Source organism: Typha angustifolia, chromosome 4 (genome assembly GCF_048772165.1).
Source record: "Typha angustifolia cultivar Huaian chromosome 4, ASM4877216v1, whole genome shotgun sequence".
In the NCBI taxonomy this organism is placed as follows: Eukaryota; Viridiplantae; Streptophyta; class Magnoliopsida; order Poales; family Typhaceae; genus Typha; species Typha angustifolia.
In genome coordinates, this window is record NC_133242.1 from 145,947 (window position 1) to 161,859 (window position 15,913).

Consider the following 15,913-nt stretch of genomic DNA (forward strand, 5'->3'; position numbering starts at 1 on the left):
ATTTCGAAATGGGAGATTGGTTCTAATTATTGTTTAGAGTGGGTTGACATAACAAGATGGATTTCTTAGGCGCGCTTCTATGTAAAAAATATATGCACTTATATTTTTAAAAAGTCAAAATTTAAGAACTTTTTGATGCAAATGTTTCGTTCGGAGCGTTTGAAACTATCTTGTAAAGTTGATCATGTGATGATCACATAATATTTACAAATTAAAGGTAAAAAATGGTGGAATATGTGTGTAATTATTCCTTAAAAGATGTTGGTATTATAATTTTTTTTTAATAATAAAAGGAACTAACCAGGCGCTCAAAGAGAAGCCTACAGTGCCTTCGGATATATCAGCTGTTAGCTGTATCATAATTTTCCTTTTATTTTAGTATTTTACTATTGCTCGCTCCTAATAACGGAGAATTATAAACATAACGGAGGTTTAAGAGCTAGGGTTTCGGTTTCAATAGACCCGCTCGAATTGCTTGTTTTGCCTTCAATTCGTTGTAAAAGATTGGATCTTTTTTTTTCTTCTTCTCTTTTTTTTTTTAGATCCATTTTTACACTGGTCACTGCGGGGGAAGCACCGGATCCACTCGGTCCCCGGTGGCTTTGAGGAATGGAGGCCGGTCTAGAGCTAACGCTTAATGAGGGGAAGCTCCTTCGCCAGGTTAATGCCCTTATCGTTGCCCACCTTCGCGACAACAATCTCAGTCAGGTAATACCCCTTATCCTAATCCTCCGTCTTCTTTATTCTGGGGGTTTATTTTAGCTTCATCTGATTCCTTGGCTATTACTTTTGACTTACACACAGGCTGCGAATGCAGTTGCCTCGGCGACAATGACGCCCTTGAGCACGGAAGCCTCTCCAAACAAGCTTCTTGAACTTGTTGCCAAGGTCTGCACTTTATTACGGTTGCAATTTGAAATCTTCTACTCTAGTCTATTTAGCTTATTAGGGTTCTTGGAGATGCTAGATTCTGAGGTGTCAACAGGGTCTTGCTGTGGAGAGAGATGAGGCCTCGAGAGGAATTCCTTCTGGTGCTATCTTTGATTCCGTTGCAGGGATATCGGCAGGATATGGCTCCGTACATGTTCCAACCAGTTCTGTAGATTTCAGGTCAGTTGGCTTTTCTCTCTATTGCAAACTCAAACCCATGTCATAGTCATTAATGTTGCCAAAATTGGTGTGCCAACATTATGATAAGACCATGTTACCTTTAGCCGTTAATGCATCATTTTCTACTGCTAATTGGGATATTGCCTGCATGTAGGTTTTTCTTTTTTTGGCTAATGTAATTATCAAATCAGTGCTGTGCAGGATACTAAAGGTTCATCAAAGAGTTTCCCTAAGCATGAGACGAGACATGTTTCAGAGCATAAGGTATCAAATGAATGTTTATCAGTTCTTACACGTTTTTTTATTACCTTTTATTCTTAACTATCTAGGCCCTTGAGATGACATAATTTGGTAGCTAGGTCCTTCTACACAACAACTGGCAAAACCTGTTATGTTCTTTGGTGTCCCTGCAAGTTGATATGTTAGAATGTTAACACGTCTTATGAGCTTTCTTCCTTGGATTTATCTCGTAGTCGCCTTTCATAGATTTTCATAGGCTGCTGAAATTAGTTGGCATCAATTTTCCTAAATTCGAGGGATTTCTTGAACTTTTTTGAAGCTGTAAGGTCTTTTGTGGCATCAATTTTTTTTTGTTGTTCTCTTTGTTTTTGTGTTTATTTTATCTTAAAGAGAAGGCTTAATTACAATTATTTTCATCATTAAGATGTTACTATATACAGTTGTGCACTTGGCATATGTAATTTTTCAAACCTTCAATTAATGATGTCTCTAGAGATTGCAGCATTTAATATATTGAAGTTTTATGTGATTTATTCTTCTGTACAGAATGTTGCCAGATGTGCGAGATTTAGTCCCGATGGTAGATTTGTTGCAACTGGTAGTGCAGACACATCGATCAAGCTGTTTGAGGTACAGTCCACTCATTGCCTCTCATACGTTTACCATATTCCATCCACTACCTTCTTGAGGTACAGTCCACTCATCGTTTATAATACCCTTACGCCATTCCATCCTCATACCTTCTCTTTCATATTTCTATCTTTTTTTCAGATTTCAAAAATTAAGCAAATGATGCTTGGAGATGTAAGAGATGGCCTTGTTCGGCCTGTTATCCGAACATTTTATGACCACCTACAGGTACTTGAATTCTACTAAAGCTTTTTGTAAATACTGGTAATGGCACTATTAGATGTGATAGATTATCAATTAACATGTTCTTTTGTGAGTATATCATGTCTAATATTCAAGGGTTTTGATGCTTTGCAGCCTATCAATGACCTGGATTTCCATCCTCAAAATACTATATTGATATCGGGGTCAAAGGATCACACCATTAAGTATGTATCCTGTGAGAACATGTATAGACATATTACCTAGACCAGTGGATCTTATGTGTTGGGCTGTTTGAATGGGCGGCAGCTTCACTCTAGCATATTCATCCGTAATTACTAAGATTGTTCATTTTATTCGCATGTTGTCTATACGTTCTTGTCTGATTTCATATGAAGATTTTACTCTTTGTACCTGTGAGGTTACCTCTGCTTAAACCTAGTATAAGTTCCATTTTTAAATCTGTCCTAATATTCTTTTGCAATACTTGTACTATACATAATCATCTATATCTGACAGTTTCTTTTCAGGTTTTTTGATTTTTCGAAGACAGTTGCTAGGAGAGCTTTTAGAGTTATTCAGGTTCTGACAACCTCTAATTTATATTTACTTGTTCATTAGTTTGATGTTCTGTGTGATCGAGTTATTGCTTGCTATAACCAAATGAAAGGACAAGTTCATTTTGATTCTTTTGTGAAAGCAGGATACTCATAATGTGAGATCTGTATGTTTTCATCCTTCTGGGGAATATCTCTTGGCTGGTACTTGTTTCTGCTATCTTTTTCTCTATTATTTTCACAATCCTTGTGCTAAATTCCATTAATTGCCTCAACATGGGAAATTGCAATTATATTGTGAGAAATTTTTGTCCCAGGTTATGACTAACCCTTGGGCGAATTAGCCTGGTTTACCTAGTAAGGACGGGATTGTCCATGTTCTACCAGACAGAAGCTTGACTCTGATAATATTTCTTTTTTGTTGTGGTAGTTCTTGGATAACTGATTATCCACAAAGCTGCTTCTATGTAGTTGATGATAAAAGGGTGAAATCCTGCAGCAATGTATCGGTGATGTAGCATCCCATTTAGTAATAAAAACTCCAATGCTTACTGTTCAAAACTCTGCATATGTATATTAACATTCTCCCACTCTAAACTCTAATTCTTACCGAGGCTGATATTTAGTAATAAAAACATGAGATGTTGACACTTGTTTGTCGTGGACATTTGCGTTGTTATCTTTGATAGGAAAAATATTTTCAAGATGTATTTATTATGTAATGCATTCTAGTGCCATCTGGATTTAAACAGAGCACAGTATGAAAATAAATTTTCGGTATTTTGTAATAGTTCTGAGGTGAGTTCTGCTTTCCATTAAAATGAATGACAGATGTATTGTAACCTATTTACAGGGACTGATCACCCCATTGCACATCTATATGATATCAATACTTTCCAGTGTTATTTATCAGCAAATTTGCAAGAGCTAAAGGCTAATGCTGCCATCAACCAGGCATGTTTGTTTCTTCTTTTGCCTCCAAAAGTCCAAATCTTGATAGAGTGCACCACAATCTCATAATGATAACCTGGTATTTCCTGTTCTTTGTTGAGAACTCCATCTTCCATCTTCTGGTGTAGGTGCGCTATTCCTCTAATGGCAGCATGTATGTGACAGCTTCCAAAGATGGTTCTATTCGGGTATGGGATGGAGTGACTGCACAGTGTGTCCGGCCCATACTTGGGGCACATGGATCAACAGAGGCCACTAGTGCAAGTTTCACAAAGGACCAGAGGTATAGTTTTTTGGGGGTGTGTGTAAGATATTTCATTCTAGTAACCTCTACTAACAGATAATCTTATTTATAAATTATAGTCATCCTTTCGCTTATATAAGCATCTCAAAACTTTAACCTTCTAGGTTTATTCTATCTTGTGGAAAGGATTCTTCTATAAAGTTGTGGGAAGTTGGCACTGGAAAACTTGTCAAACAATATCTTGGTGCAGTTCACGCGCAGTTGCGTTGCCAGGTTGGTTATCATAGCACATTCACTTTGATTATATTGATTTTCTGCGAATCCATCATGTTCTCAGTAGTATTTGTTCCCTCCCAGAAACAAATACTTTGGTAAATATTATCTCTTATTCCATCAATAAAATCCAGTTATTTTCTACAAGTTTTATTATCATTAAAGCTTTAAATTTAGTGCTTGTATGTTTTGATAATAACAATCCCCTTGTGTAATATTGAGATATCTCCTATAGTCCTATGCTTGCCAGTTGCCACTCTACAAATAATTCATAATATCATTCAGTTTGAATGGTACATGAACCTAAGTGACATGAACATGTAGAACAGTTCAATTTACATTAACAATATTCCATTCAAATGGTTCTCATGGTTTCAACATGTTCTTATGACACTGGTCACTGCAACAATTTTTTCTCTCAGTTATTTGCATAGTAGAGACTCAGTTATTTGTATAGTAGAGAATGTCAATCTACACCTGAATATCTTATACAAAGTGAAATTTAAAAGAATGCAAAAAATGAACCGATTGCTTTTGGTGCGAGCAGAATATCATATTAGATCACAATTAGCATTTAGCAACAATGAATTTGAAGTGCTGCCTTGAGTCTGTCAGAGAGATTGTATCCAGGCTGTCGCTGACAGCAACCTGTCTTGTATAAATTGATTGAATACCCACGTCTTCCCAACTGGTTTGCTTTGCAGGCTGTCTTCAATGAAACAGAGGAATTCATTTTATCAGTTGATGAACCTAACAATGAGGTCAGTACTCACTCCACAGACAATTAAATTGTTACATGTTTGCATAATAGGTTTGACTGAAATATGGTTGGTTTCAGGTTGTTACTTGGGATGCTCTCACTGCAGAAAAGGTAGCAAGGTGGCCATCTAACCACATAGGTGCACCGAGGTGGCTAGAACACTCGCCAGCAGAGGCAGCGTTTGTTACATGTGGCAATGACAGGTCTGTGAGATTCTGGAAAGAAAACCCATAGGTGAGGAAATGGTTTGACCAATTTGCCTGAGAAAATCATTATAAAGGTGTTATTACAGATTACTGTTTCCCCTTCTGTATAATTTATTCTGTTTGTGTAGTAGCCATTTTTTATGAACAATGTTTTCTGAGGCTATGCTTACTTGTGTAATAAGGGTGGAATATGCATAATTGTTTTAATTTTTAATACTAAAAGAAGAGAGCTAATATTAATATAAGCTATATTAATATTTAATTTAATACTAGTATAAGGAGTAATAATTATATTTAATATGATATAAAGTTGATATTAAAATATTGAAGGATAATAAAGTTGTATTAGGAATTGGTGATGTTTGAAATTAAATGATGATATTTTTTTGGTATTATATAGGTATGTGGGGTTATAACTCTGCATTGCCATGTGTGATTATAATCTGGCACTCAGATATGCTGAGTAATGCTGACACTGTTCAGGTATATGGGGCTATAACTCTGCACACTCGAGTGTGAGGGTAATACTCTGCACCGTGTAAGGTTATTACCCTACGTCGTTGGAGTATGTTGGGCTGGCTTTAGAAAAAAAAAAAGAGGAGATAGCAACTTTAATTGATACGACTAATAATTATGTGTTATTGTCTCAAAGAGTAAAATAATAATTTTAGATTATTAATAAATAATTTTTAGAAAGTTGTATATAATAAGATGAAATAAAATATTAAATTAACAATATACTAAAATATATTTAGTTACTGAAGCTTATTCTAGAATAAGTCTAATTGCGTGCTCTTCGGTCTTCCATACCCTCCTACTACTAAGAAACAAAGTGAGGAGTTTGTTTCGTCTCTGCGAGTGGGTGACAAACAACTAATTTTCTTCCCTTTAAGCACCAAACGGTTCGCTTCACAAATCAAGTCACTCTCCAAAATAAAATTATTGATCAAGGTAGAAAAATGTAGTCAAATATGCCATCCTTGCAGTATCACTAGCTTCTAATCCAAGTACATTGTAACACACAATCGATTATCTTACAACTTGCACAGGCCTGTGGTAGTGCAACGCTATCAGGTACAAGCCTACAAGGTGCGACCGAGAATTAATATGTATCGATGTCGATGGTCAGTGACACTATGTTGTGGAGCATTTTCCAGTATAACACTTTTAACATAACACAGGAAGCAAGCTACATGATGAAAAATCACTGCCTAGTAAGTACAACCTCCGTGATGCCTCCATCAACTAAAACAAACAGGGACATCACATGCCTTCTTGCTCTTTTTTTCCATCCTGCTTTGGTTTTGACTTAATTGAGGCATGCCTACAAACGCAAAATAGTTCGAAGTGTATCACAAAGGTTTTGAATCGTCTGCTGTTCCTGTGTTGCTTGCAGCTCTTGAAGAGGCATATCCTCATAGCACCTGAAAGATTGTGAAAATGGGGAAAAATCATCAACAGGAACAGCAATGAATAATTTAGCTTATTGGGTAACGTAGAGTGATCAAAGCAATTCTCACATTTTATGGTAAGCTAAAGCCTGAGCTAAGTTCATCAGAGTTGGACTCGTAGTTAATCTTTGTTGCACTCCAGGAGGAAGTTGCACCTACAGGTGAATCAAGCAGTAAAAGGTAAGTCTAGATTCATGGTAACAGTAAGCAGATAAAAAAAACAGAACAGGGAATGCCAATTGAACCTCATTCTGCCCTTTACGCCCTTTCTTCGTCTGACCGTCACCACTGAAAAGCTCTCTAACTGCTTCCAGGGCAGCATTGCCACTTGAACCTGGAAGTCTATCCCCAACTACATTATCTGATACCAGAGCTAATGGAGAAATATCAATCGCCTTTAGAAATGGTATGGGTACCGTATTGCCAGCAGCATAAATAGACCACAGCTGCAAGACAAGAAAACCATCAAACTTTACTACAATATGATTGCATTTACATGTGAGAAAATTAAGAATACTACCCCATGCTGTAGACAATTTGGAGGCTTGGAGTTATTCTTGCATCAAAAAGCAATAGATGTGCTTTTGGGGAAAAAATTGACTAAAGATTGCAGTACCTTATCTTGCACTGAAAATGCTTTACGGTTGATAGTACCACTGTTCAGGACATTCTTGTTACTACCTACACCAACTGCAGAATTGCTCAGATGATCTTGCAACAAAATGCCTTCTGAAATCTTTTGATCTTCAATCAACCCAATTGAAGATGGTGATTCTTTTCTTGCTTGTACTTCAGTATTTCGATCTATATCTGATTGCTTACTGACAATGGTAGCAATTGCATTCTCCATCCTATCCAAAAGATCATAAATGAATTGCATTTTTCACCAATATTTAGCAAATAAACTATCTAAACAGAAAATGAACCTGCAGTTTATCAGAAAATGGCATTGGAGAAACAACCAACAAATAAGAAATTGATGACAAAGCTTATTGCTTAGACAAGCCATAGGGTGATGTAATATCAAATTTTATGCATAACCAGCTAGTCTTCATCCTTTAACAAGAGACTTCATTTCAACGTAATCACGCACTGAAGGAAGTTGAGTCATTGGAGGATCAGTGGTCATTCTAATTTTGATTAAGATAATGATAGTTGTCTAAGTTAAATCCAGCTATGGAATGCAAGTTCCAACTATGAACTATTTATAATTGTCTCCATGAAGTGAAACTAATAACATTAGTAACTAAACATGAAAGGATTAAAATAAGAGAGGTATTTCCTTAAACATACTCTGACTTGTTTGTCCCCATGACCAGAATTTCATATGACGCATATGCCGGTATAGAAAAGGATCCATATTGGTAAACAGGAAGCAAGTCCATAAGAGAAAAAAACCTACTAAATTTAATCTTAACAAACAAGCAGTCATACTATGTCATGAACGAGATAATAAGGTACAATGAGTAAGCATCAATATTTGATAGCATGACATGTAGAGGCAAAGAAATGCAGTCTTCATACTATAGGAATCTTAGATGATATAACTAAGGGCCAATTGTACATAGATGAAAGAAAGAATGAAGATTTTGAGTAATTACTGTACCAAAGGTTTGCCATTTGTTCTCTCCTTGGATCATGAGTGAAAGAACTGATATCACCAAGGCCTGGTATGAACTCCGTCCTCATTGAAGCAGATGATTCACTGACTTCGTTCCGATCCTCAGAGTGAACTATAACAGTACCAAACTCACCTACATGAGATGAATTTCAGCTATTAAGAATTCTGCTTAAGCATTATGTGGTACTTCGATTCATGGGTAGACAAAATACAAGATGCATTGATGAACTCCCAAGAGTTAGAAAGACAAAAATTATTCAAGGTGCTGGAAGCTGAATAAGAGAATGAACATCTTTATCTATTTATTTAGAAACTTCAGGTTCATGCAAGTAAATTGTTCTCCAAGGCTAGCAAAAGAGGATCTAAGCAGAAAGTGTAATTATTTTGGCTCATATGTTACATATAAAATTAGTCATATGTATCAATTTGATATTTCACTTATTCTTTAGGTATCCTCTCTCACTGAAGTGGCCAGACAACAGTTTAGCAGACAGCATACAATTTTATATTAATTCTGAGTGAAATTGCTAAAGATTGAATAGCCACACGAATAGTTAGGGCATCTTTAGGAAGAAGCCACACAAATAGTTAGGACATCATAAGGAAGAAGCCACACAAATAGTTAGGGCATGGTTAGGAAGTAGCCACCACAAAAAGTTAGGAAATAGTTAGGCAGTAGCCACCACAAGGTTAAAGCATAGATAATCTGTTAACTAATGAAATCCATACCTACAAGTACTGAATTCAGTAAAATAACCTACTCAAGTGTTACCTGAAACACCATCAGCACGGTCTTCATGAACTGGATGTTTTGGAAGAATAGTACTTCTGTTCTCATTTATATACGTGATTCTCTCTTGCTCCACTTGCTGATATGGTAAATTAAATGAGAACAATGGTACAATTTCCTGAGATAGTAATAGAAAATATAGGTGATATGTGTTGATGATTATCACTTGATCTTACATTCTCAGGCGCAGATAGGCGACTTTGTGCTTGAGCAGCCACTGCTGCTTTGATTTGCCTTGCTTGTTTGATCTTGGGCAACATCTTTGAAGCTCCGGTGTTGCATTTTTCAATAAACTTGTGCTGTTTCAAATAACAAGAATAATTATTGAAATGGTAAAGTTATTTTAAATAAAAATGCAACAAATGTATACAAAGAGCCAAGTACAAAGGGTAGAGAAGTTACAAATGTCTACATAAGATTGATTTAGGTTGCCAACCTCCTAGAAATGAGAGATGCTTTATTTAAGCAATCATGAAGAGATAATTATACCTTCAACATCTCAGTAGCAGTAGGACGAAGCCTGGGATCTTTTGTCAAGCATTTAGCTATAAAATCATGGAAAAGAAGGGACCTGCAACAAGAGATAACAGGATACAGAGAAAGTGCATATGAATAAAATGGTACAACTATCTCGTCAAAAGTTTTACTAGTAAAATCTAAAATCTCATAATGCCGTTTAGTATTCAAAACAGTATTCCTTCCCAACCTCTCTTCTTTAATTAGGGATACTTAGATTCATGGTCACAACTTTTATGTGTTCAATTAAGATCTCATAATGCCACCAAGATCTTGCATGATCTTACCAGGAAACTCAGAATGTTGATTTTAAATTACTCATCAATGTAAGAAAATGATAATATGTCAAAAGAAGAGGTTATTATCCATAAAACTTTGGCAACGTCAAATCTTCAGGATACGATCAGTGCTTGACCAACAAATCAAGGAGCGTATGGACATACACCTAGAAATGTGGAAATGCATAAAATACATTGGTACAAGTAACAAAGACTTACCACTTCTCTTTATCCTCAAGCATTGGAGCAGGCTCACTAGATATCATAAATATCACCTATCAGAAAAAGCAAGTAAGACCAAAAAACAACTAACAATTACCAAGAACAAATAGTTTTAATAATCCTAACAAAGTTAACATTAACATTATCGCCATTCATTAAAACTTTCCAGTGTTAATTGCAATAGCAAGTAAGATTTCTAAAGTTTTCATATGGTCAATGATTATTTAGGTTCTAAGAAAAAAAAATTGGGTATAAGGCCATACGCGAGGAAAATTCATACCTTTGCAATATGGAAAGATGAAAGAACTTCACAGGTAAGAATAAACCAGTAGAATTTTCATGATAATAGAACTTTACAGATAAGGAGCACTGCTAAGATCTGCAATAGGGTTTCCCTATTTGTCATTTTAACTAAACTTTGTCAACATATGGGGCATTATTATAAAAAAGAATTTGTCAAAAGTACTTAAAGTTTTTATTTCATGGGTGAATATATTACTCAGGTACTAGACTTATACTAAGAAGGAAGATTTATTGTATAGTCAAAAAAGTTACTTTAAATTTATGTATTTCTGAATAAATAAGTACACTTTTCTAGGTTTTTGATGTAAAATTTTATATTCAACTAACATAAGCCAATATTTCAAGGTACCAAATCTAATAAACTTTTTATTTTCTAGCTTAAAATTTCAGATGATACTGTATAATACATCATGGTAACATAAAAGAGATATGTCAAAGGAATATATGAGAAATTTATGCAATCCAACTACTCTAAATTTTCAAGATAGATAACGGAGATCAATTACAAGGTTATATTAGGAGAATGAGAATGCTCATCAATTGGAAAAATAGAAATGCTAAAAAGTTGGAAATGCAAACTTACTCTCATTGGATGCACAGTAGATCTTGGCGGTAGACCCTAATATAGACAGAGAGAAGAGTAAAACGATGAATAAGAATTATCACAGCCAGCATATAAAAAGAGAAAATATTAGCAATTAGAAGCGTAAAACTATTAGTACTTCATAGAACAACGCAAAACAATACTCAACAGTATTACATATGCAAGAAATGTACCTCTGCCATCTCAATTGCCGAGACACCAAGAGCCCAGACATCTACCTAGAGAAATTTTGAACATCAAGCACTAAGAAAAGCTCAGCGAGTGTATAATAAGATATACATGAGTAATTCTATTATATGTTCACAGCATGGAAAGCATGCTAAATCATCACACTAGCATCATACAGGTTAAATTTAGTAGAATATACATAAAATAAGAATGTTGCAGTACAGACATTACCTTTCCATCATAACGACTTTCTTGTATAACCTCCGGAGCCATCCAGTGCGGAGTGCCAATAAACTGAACAATGAAATCAAGAATGAAGGAATAATATGGATTCCAGTTTGGTCAAAGATTAAGCTATGAATACACATTAATATTTAATGAAAAAAAGATGCACAACTATAGCATAGCAAGAGAGCACCGGAGAGGGTTGTTATGTTAAAACTAGTGGAAGATGAATCACATCATTGTAATTTTCTATGCATATCAGTTACACATAGAAGAACATGACTGCACGATATGAGAATGCTTAGAGCCTTATGGCAACTCTAGATCTATATATGCTATTCATTTCAATACAACAAGGTGTCATGCGATAGTGAAATGGCTCAAAGGAATAGAATCATACTTAGAAGAAAAGTGTGAGGGCAAAGGTACAACAAGATTTGATGCTTCAATTATGTGCATGCAACTAATAAGGCATCTTCAAGCCAACATGTTCTAATACCAAACCCAAAAAGAAAAGGAAAGACTCATGACAAAAGAACCTCCAAGCATTCACAGAATTGAAAAGAATGGCATCACACATGAAGCTATCAACTAAGCTGGCCAAACAAGTGTTACCGTGTTGCGCTTTGACATGGTCCTAGTAAGCTGTGCAGCAACACCAAAATCACCTGTTTGAATGGTCGTCACACGAGAAATTCAGCATCCATTTCATAAAGCAGAAAACTTGCAGCACAGAGGAAAAAAAAAAATCATCGAGATGCAAGAAGGTATAATACTAAAATATTGACATGCACAAGAATTACACTAGGACAGTAGTGCTCACCCAACTTTACCTCTCCCTGCTCAGTAAGCAGAATATTGCCACCCTTAATGTCTCTATGGACTTTAAATATTGAGTGCAAGTAAGCAAGACCCTACATCAGGAAAAGTTCCACGTCATTATATGAAAAGTGAACTATACATAGAAATGGTCTAACAAACAGTTGGACCACAGCAACAACAACCATCATCATCAAGCTCTGGTTCCCAACCAATGAGGGTTGGCATCTGTTCAGCTCAATGTCGGGAAAGATCATCCCGGAATCAAGAGCTATTAGTGCATTACATAGATTCCATTGAATATGTTCAACCATTTTTAAGTATTTCTTACCTCCAGCATACATTAGCAGAAAAAACAATAGAATTAGAGCCAAATTCGTCTTATGCTTTAACTACCTTCTTTGGTTACCGAACAGCACACATTCAGATTTGGATGCTCTTGGAGATGTAGATAACAAATAGAGGCAAGTTCATTTGAGACAAACTTGATTTAAGCACCCAGGGCAAACAGGACACTTTTGCTACATAATTTGTTCATTAACAGGTCATGCAAATTGGCCAAAACAATGTCCATTTCCATATATAATTGCTTAACATGTGAAGTACCTTCAATGCTTCCCGACAAATATACGCTATTTGGGACTCGTCCAATGTCTCCTCAGTATTATGCATCAAATCAGCGACACTTCCACCACCACAATACTCCATCACTATCTGCAGATAAATTAACATTGATAGAAAATTCAAAAGTACCGCTGATATTTCACATAGCAAGGATACTGGCTAACACAAACATGTGACAGAGACTGATTCCAAATTACAATTCTAAGTTTCTAACCAATTTCCAAATTGGTAAAAGGAAAACCATAGTAATTGGAACACTGAATTCAAGTTTGGCCATACCCAGAGGTACTCCTCTCCCTGATAACTTCCAAAGTAGCGTACAACATTTGGATGACTACACTGTTGTAGCATTTCTATTTCTCCTCGAATATCATCATAACCCTCCTCCTGAAATTTATATTAGTTGATATCAGGAACGAGGTATATATACATCTCCTTAGGCACATCTGAAAAGAAAATAGAAAATTATTCAAGAAAATCTTATACAGATATATTCCCTGGAAAAGCATATTTCACATAGAAATTAAGCACTAAAACTAAGAAGACGAGAAATTATTCTTCTGCATTACTGTGTCAACTGTAGAAACAACAAAAAAAATTTCTTCCAGATATGATTTAGCCTTTCCCAACTTTTCATCTATTCTTCCTCCAAAAATAACATACAACCAGTGTCTCTTCAGGGAGACCAATAAAAGGTTGAAAATCTGCAATAGTTCTCTAAGGCCACAAACCATTATAGTTTCTAGGTTTTCCATTTACAAATCCCAACCTTTCAGACTTTCAGTTGTCCAGTTTCTACTCAAGATGCACTTATAAAAGAAGTGGTGGGGAATGAACATCTCATTATTAACTTGAAACAAAGTATGAAGCATGTCAGCACGCCATTTTAATGTATGAAATACAATAGATAACTGACTCATTAACATATTCAGTTTAAGGAATGAAGGGTCAAGACTCAAGACCACAATGTCATGAAGGATGCATCACTTCGGGAGAGTTTCTCTTCATATGGAAGACTTTGACAAGTGAAGGACTAATTTCCAAAAAGTCCAACATCCATGACTATAATAGGATATTATCATATGCAATAAATTATGCACATATGACAGGACATGATGTCTCTACAAGTGAACAAGGAACTAACTCCTTCAGTTAAGGATATCACTTTGACAGCAACAAGCTCTGAAGTCTTAAGATCCCTGGCTTTGTAAACTGCACCATATGAACCTTTCCCTACAAATACAAAACCAATAATAATAATGAATATGCAGATGAAAATCATCATAAAAATTTATAAGTTCTCTATTCACAATGTTCTAATACAAAATAGAAGAACTTCATACAGTGAAATACCTATAGAAACTAGAAATCAAGGTAGTTTCACCCAATTATCAAAAATAAAAACAAACGAGATCAGCTAGACAAAATGTTCCAGCACATTCATAGGTATTGCTTTCAAGGATGCATTGAGATAAAAGCCTAAAACCATGAATACCACAATTAAAAGAGTGGTGGGCAGACATTGAGGTACATTCAACTGTTTCTGGAGTAGACCAACAAAAACATTGGGATAAATTACTCTTACAAAATACAAAATTATTACTTGCTACAGCAGAACAAAAAGTTTTCCATACTAAGAACTTGCAATCTGAGAAGAATAATATATTTCTTCTCCAATGCCACATAGGGACAGATGTGGAGCACAAAAATTCCACCAAGCTCAACAGAAATGACTACTTCTTCCAGCAGATCCAAAGCTCAAAAACTAATCGAACATTTATTTCATACAAATTCTCCTTAAACAAGAAAGAATAACGAGTCGACGAAGATAGCACAGAATTGCGTCTACCATTACATAAAGAAAAAAAGAATCCAATAAAGATCAAAAGACTCACCCAGCTCATGGAGCAGTTCATACTTCGTGGAAGGATCCTCCCTCGCTACATTCTCCGAGAGAGAGCTCACCGACGCTTTCCTCCTTGGGTGCGGCTGATGTTTCCCTTCCTCCGAGTGCCCAAACCCTCCCGCCTCCCCCGTCCTCAATCCCTCCACCGCCCCACTCATGAACGACGATCCAAAACCTCCTCCTCCGCCTCCTCCGCCAGCAGTCCTACGCACTACAGTCCCGGAAACCGACTCCCTAGGGCTCGATCCGCTCGACCGCGCCGTCGACCGGATCAAGAACGTAGAATAGGGATCTTCCGCATCGGATCGGGTCCTAGGGCTTGTGCGCTTGAGATCCAAAAATGGAGCGCGGTGGGGCCTTCTTCCGGAAGGCGAGGCAGAGGGACGAGCGGCGGCAGCGCCGCCCCCGCGCTTGACGACGACGGTGCCGGAGAACCCTATCTCTTCGTCGTCATCCTCATCGTCGTATTCTTCGTCGTCGTCGAAGGAGGCGCCGCCGAAGTCTTTAGGTAGGCGTTGTAAGAGTGGAGGGAGGGACGAGGCGTCCTCGTCCTCGTCGTCGTCGTCGTCGGCAGCGGCGGCGCCGTCAGTATTGGTGTGAGATCCGTCTTCGCCATGGATGACGACGGTGGAATAGAGATCGGACTTCTTGGCGCGGTGGTTCCGGGAGGACGAAGGGCGAGGAGAGAAGTCCATGGAGTAGGAGAGGAGAGAGGGGGAGGGGGAGGGGGAAGGGGTAGAGAGCTGAGGTTCTAGGCGTGTACGAGTAAACTGTAAACGACACAAGTCGATCTTGGACGTGGTGAGTCGGGGTTGAGCTAAGCTGGCTAGGGGTCGAGTCCGGGGCTTGCTGAAGCCTAAGTCCATAATCTGCAGGGTGTGCCGGCGGCCCCCACCCCCCCACCTCTTTATGCCAACTCAATTTGTTAAAATTCTGAGCTTCTTTTTCATTACGAGTAAAAAAAATTATCAAATCGAATCAACATTCATTTTACAATAGTTTCTAAATTAATTCTACTTTATAACCATATATTATTGTCATAGTTGCACTATGTCTATGCACTAAAATGTGTTTCACCCAAAATTCAATCATCTAATCTTGCAATTTATTTGGAAAGAAAAAAACAAAGCAAAGAGCAGGATGTGCACACAAAAAAAAAAGATGGCATTGTCTTATTTATTCCAAGCTCGAGTTACAACTTTTCCTTTTCCTGC

The 15,913-nt window shown here is 36.9% G+C and overlaps 2 protein-coding genes across 3 annotated transcripts; one reads left to right on the forward strand and one right to left on the reverse strand.

The window, feature by feature from the left end:
* Window positions 1-398: 398 nt before the first annotated feature.
* On the forward strand, window positions 399-5,401 carry LOC140759609 (cleavage stimulation factor subunit 50). 2 transcript variants are annotated; one of them, XM_073096214.1, is made up of 14 exons: window positions 399-708; window positions 805-888; window positions 968-1,110; window positions 1,302-1,374; window positions 1,897-1,980; window positions 2,122-2,208; window positions 2,338-2,408; window positions 2,712-2,763; window positions 2,885-2,942; window positions 3,592-3,692; window positions 3,818-3,972; window positions 4,098-4,206; window positions 4,911-4,967; window positions 5,045-5,401. In XM_073096214.1, exons 1-14 carry the CDS (start codon window positions 610-612, stop codon window positions 5,198-5,200), a joined length of 1,329 nt encoding a protein of 442 aa, XP_072952315.1. In that variant the 5' UTR covers window positions 399-609; the 3' UTR covers window positions 5,201-5,401. The 2 variants fall into 2 exon arrangements, with proteins under 2 accessions (XP_072952315.1, XP_072952316.1); XM_073096215.1 differs by having other exon boundaries at window positions 400-708; window positions 986-1,110.
* A 733-nt stretch (window positions 5,402-6,134) lies between these two features.
* LOC140758958 (serine/threonine-protein kinase 1) lies at window positions 6,135-15,446 on the reverse strand. Its single transcript, XM_073095381.1, has 18 exons — window positions 14,689-15,446; window positions 13,938-14,026; window positions 13,073-13,180; window positions 12,776-12,883; window positions 12,174-12,264; window positions 11,966-12,018; window positions 11,357-11,419; window positions 11,131-11,175; window positions 10,937-10,972; window positions 10,048-10,103; window positions 9,524-9,605; window positions 9,211-9,333; window positions 9,017-9,113; window positions 8,230-8,377; window positions 7,240-7,474; window positions 6,869-7,069; window positions 6,693-6,778; window positions 6,135-6,596 (listed from the first exon to the last, which is right to left on the reverse strand). Exons 1-18 carry the CDS (start codon window positions 15,392-15,394, stop codon window positions 6,497-6,499), a joined length of 2,427 nt encoding a protein of 808 aa, XP_072951482.1. The 5' UTR covers window positions 15,395-15,446; the 3' UTR covers window positions 6,135-6,496.
* Window positions 15,447-15,913: the final 467 nt, after the last annotated feature.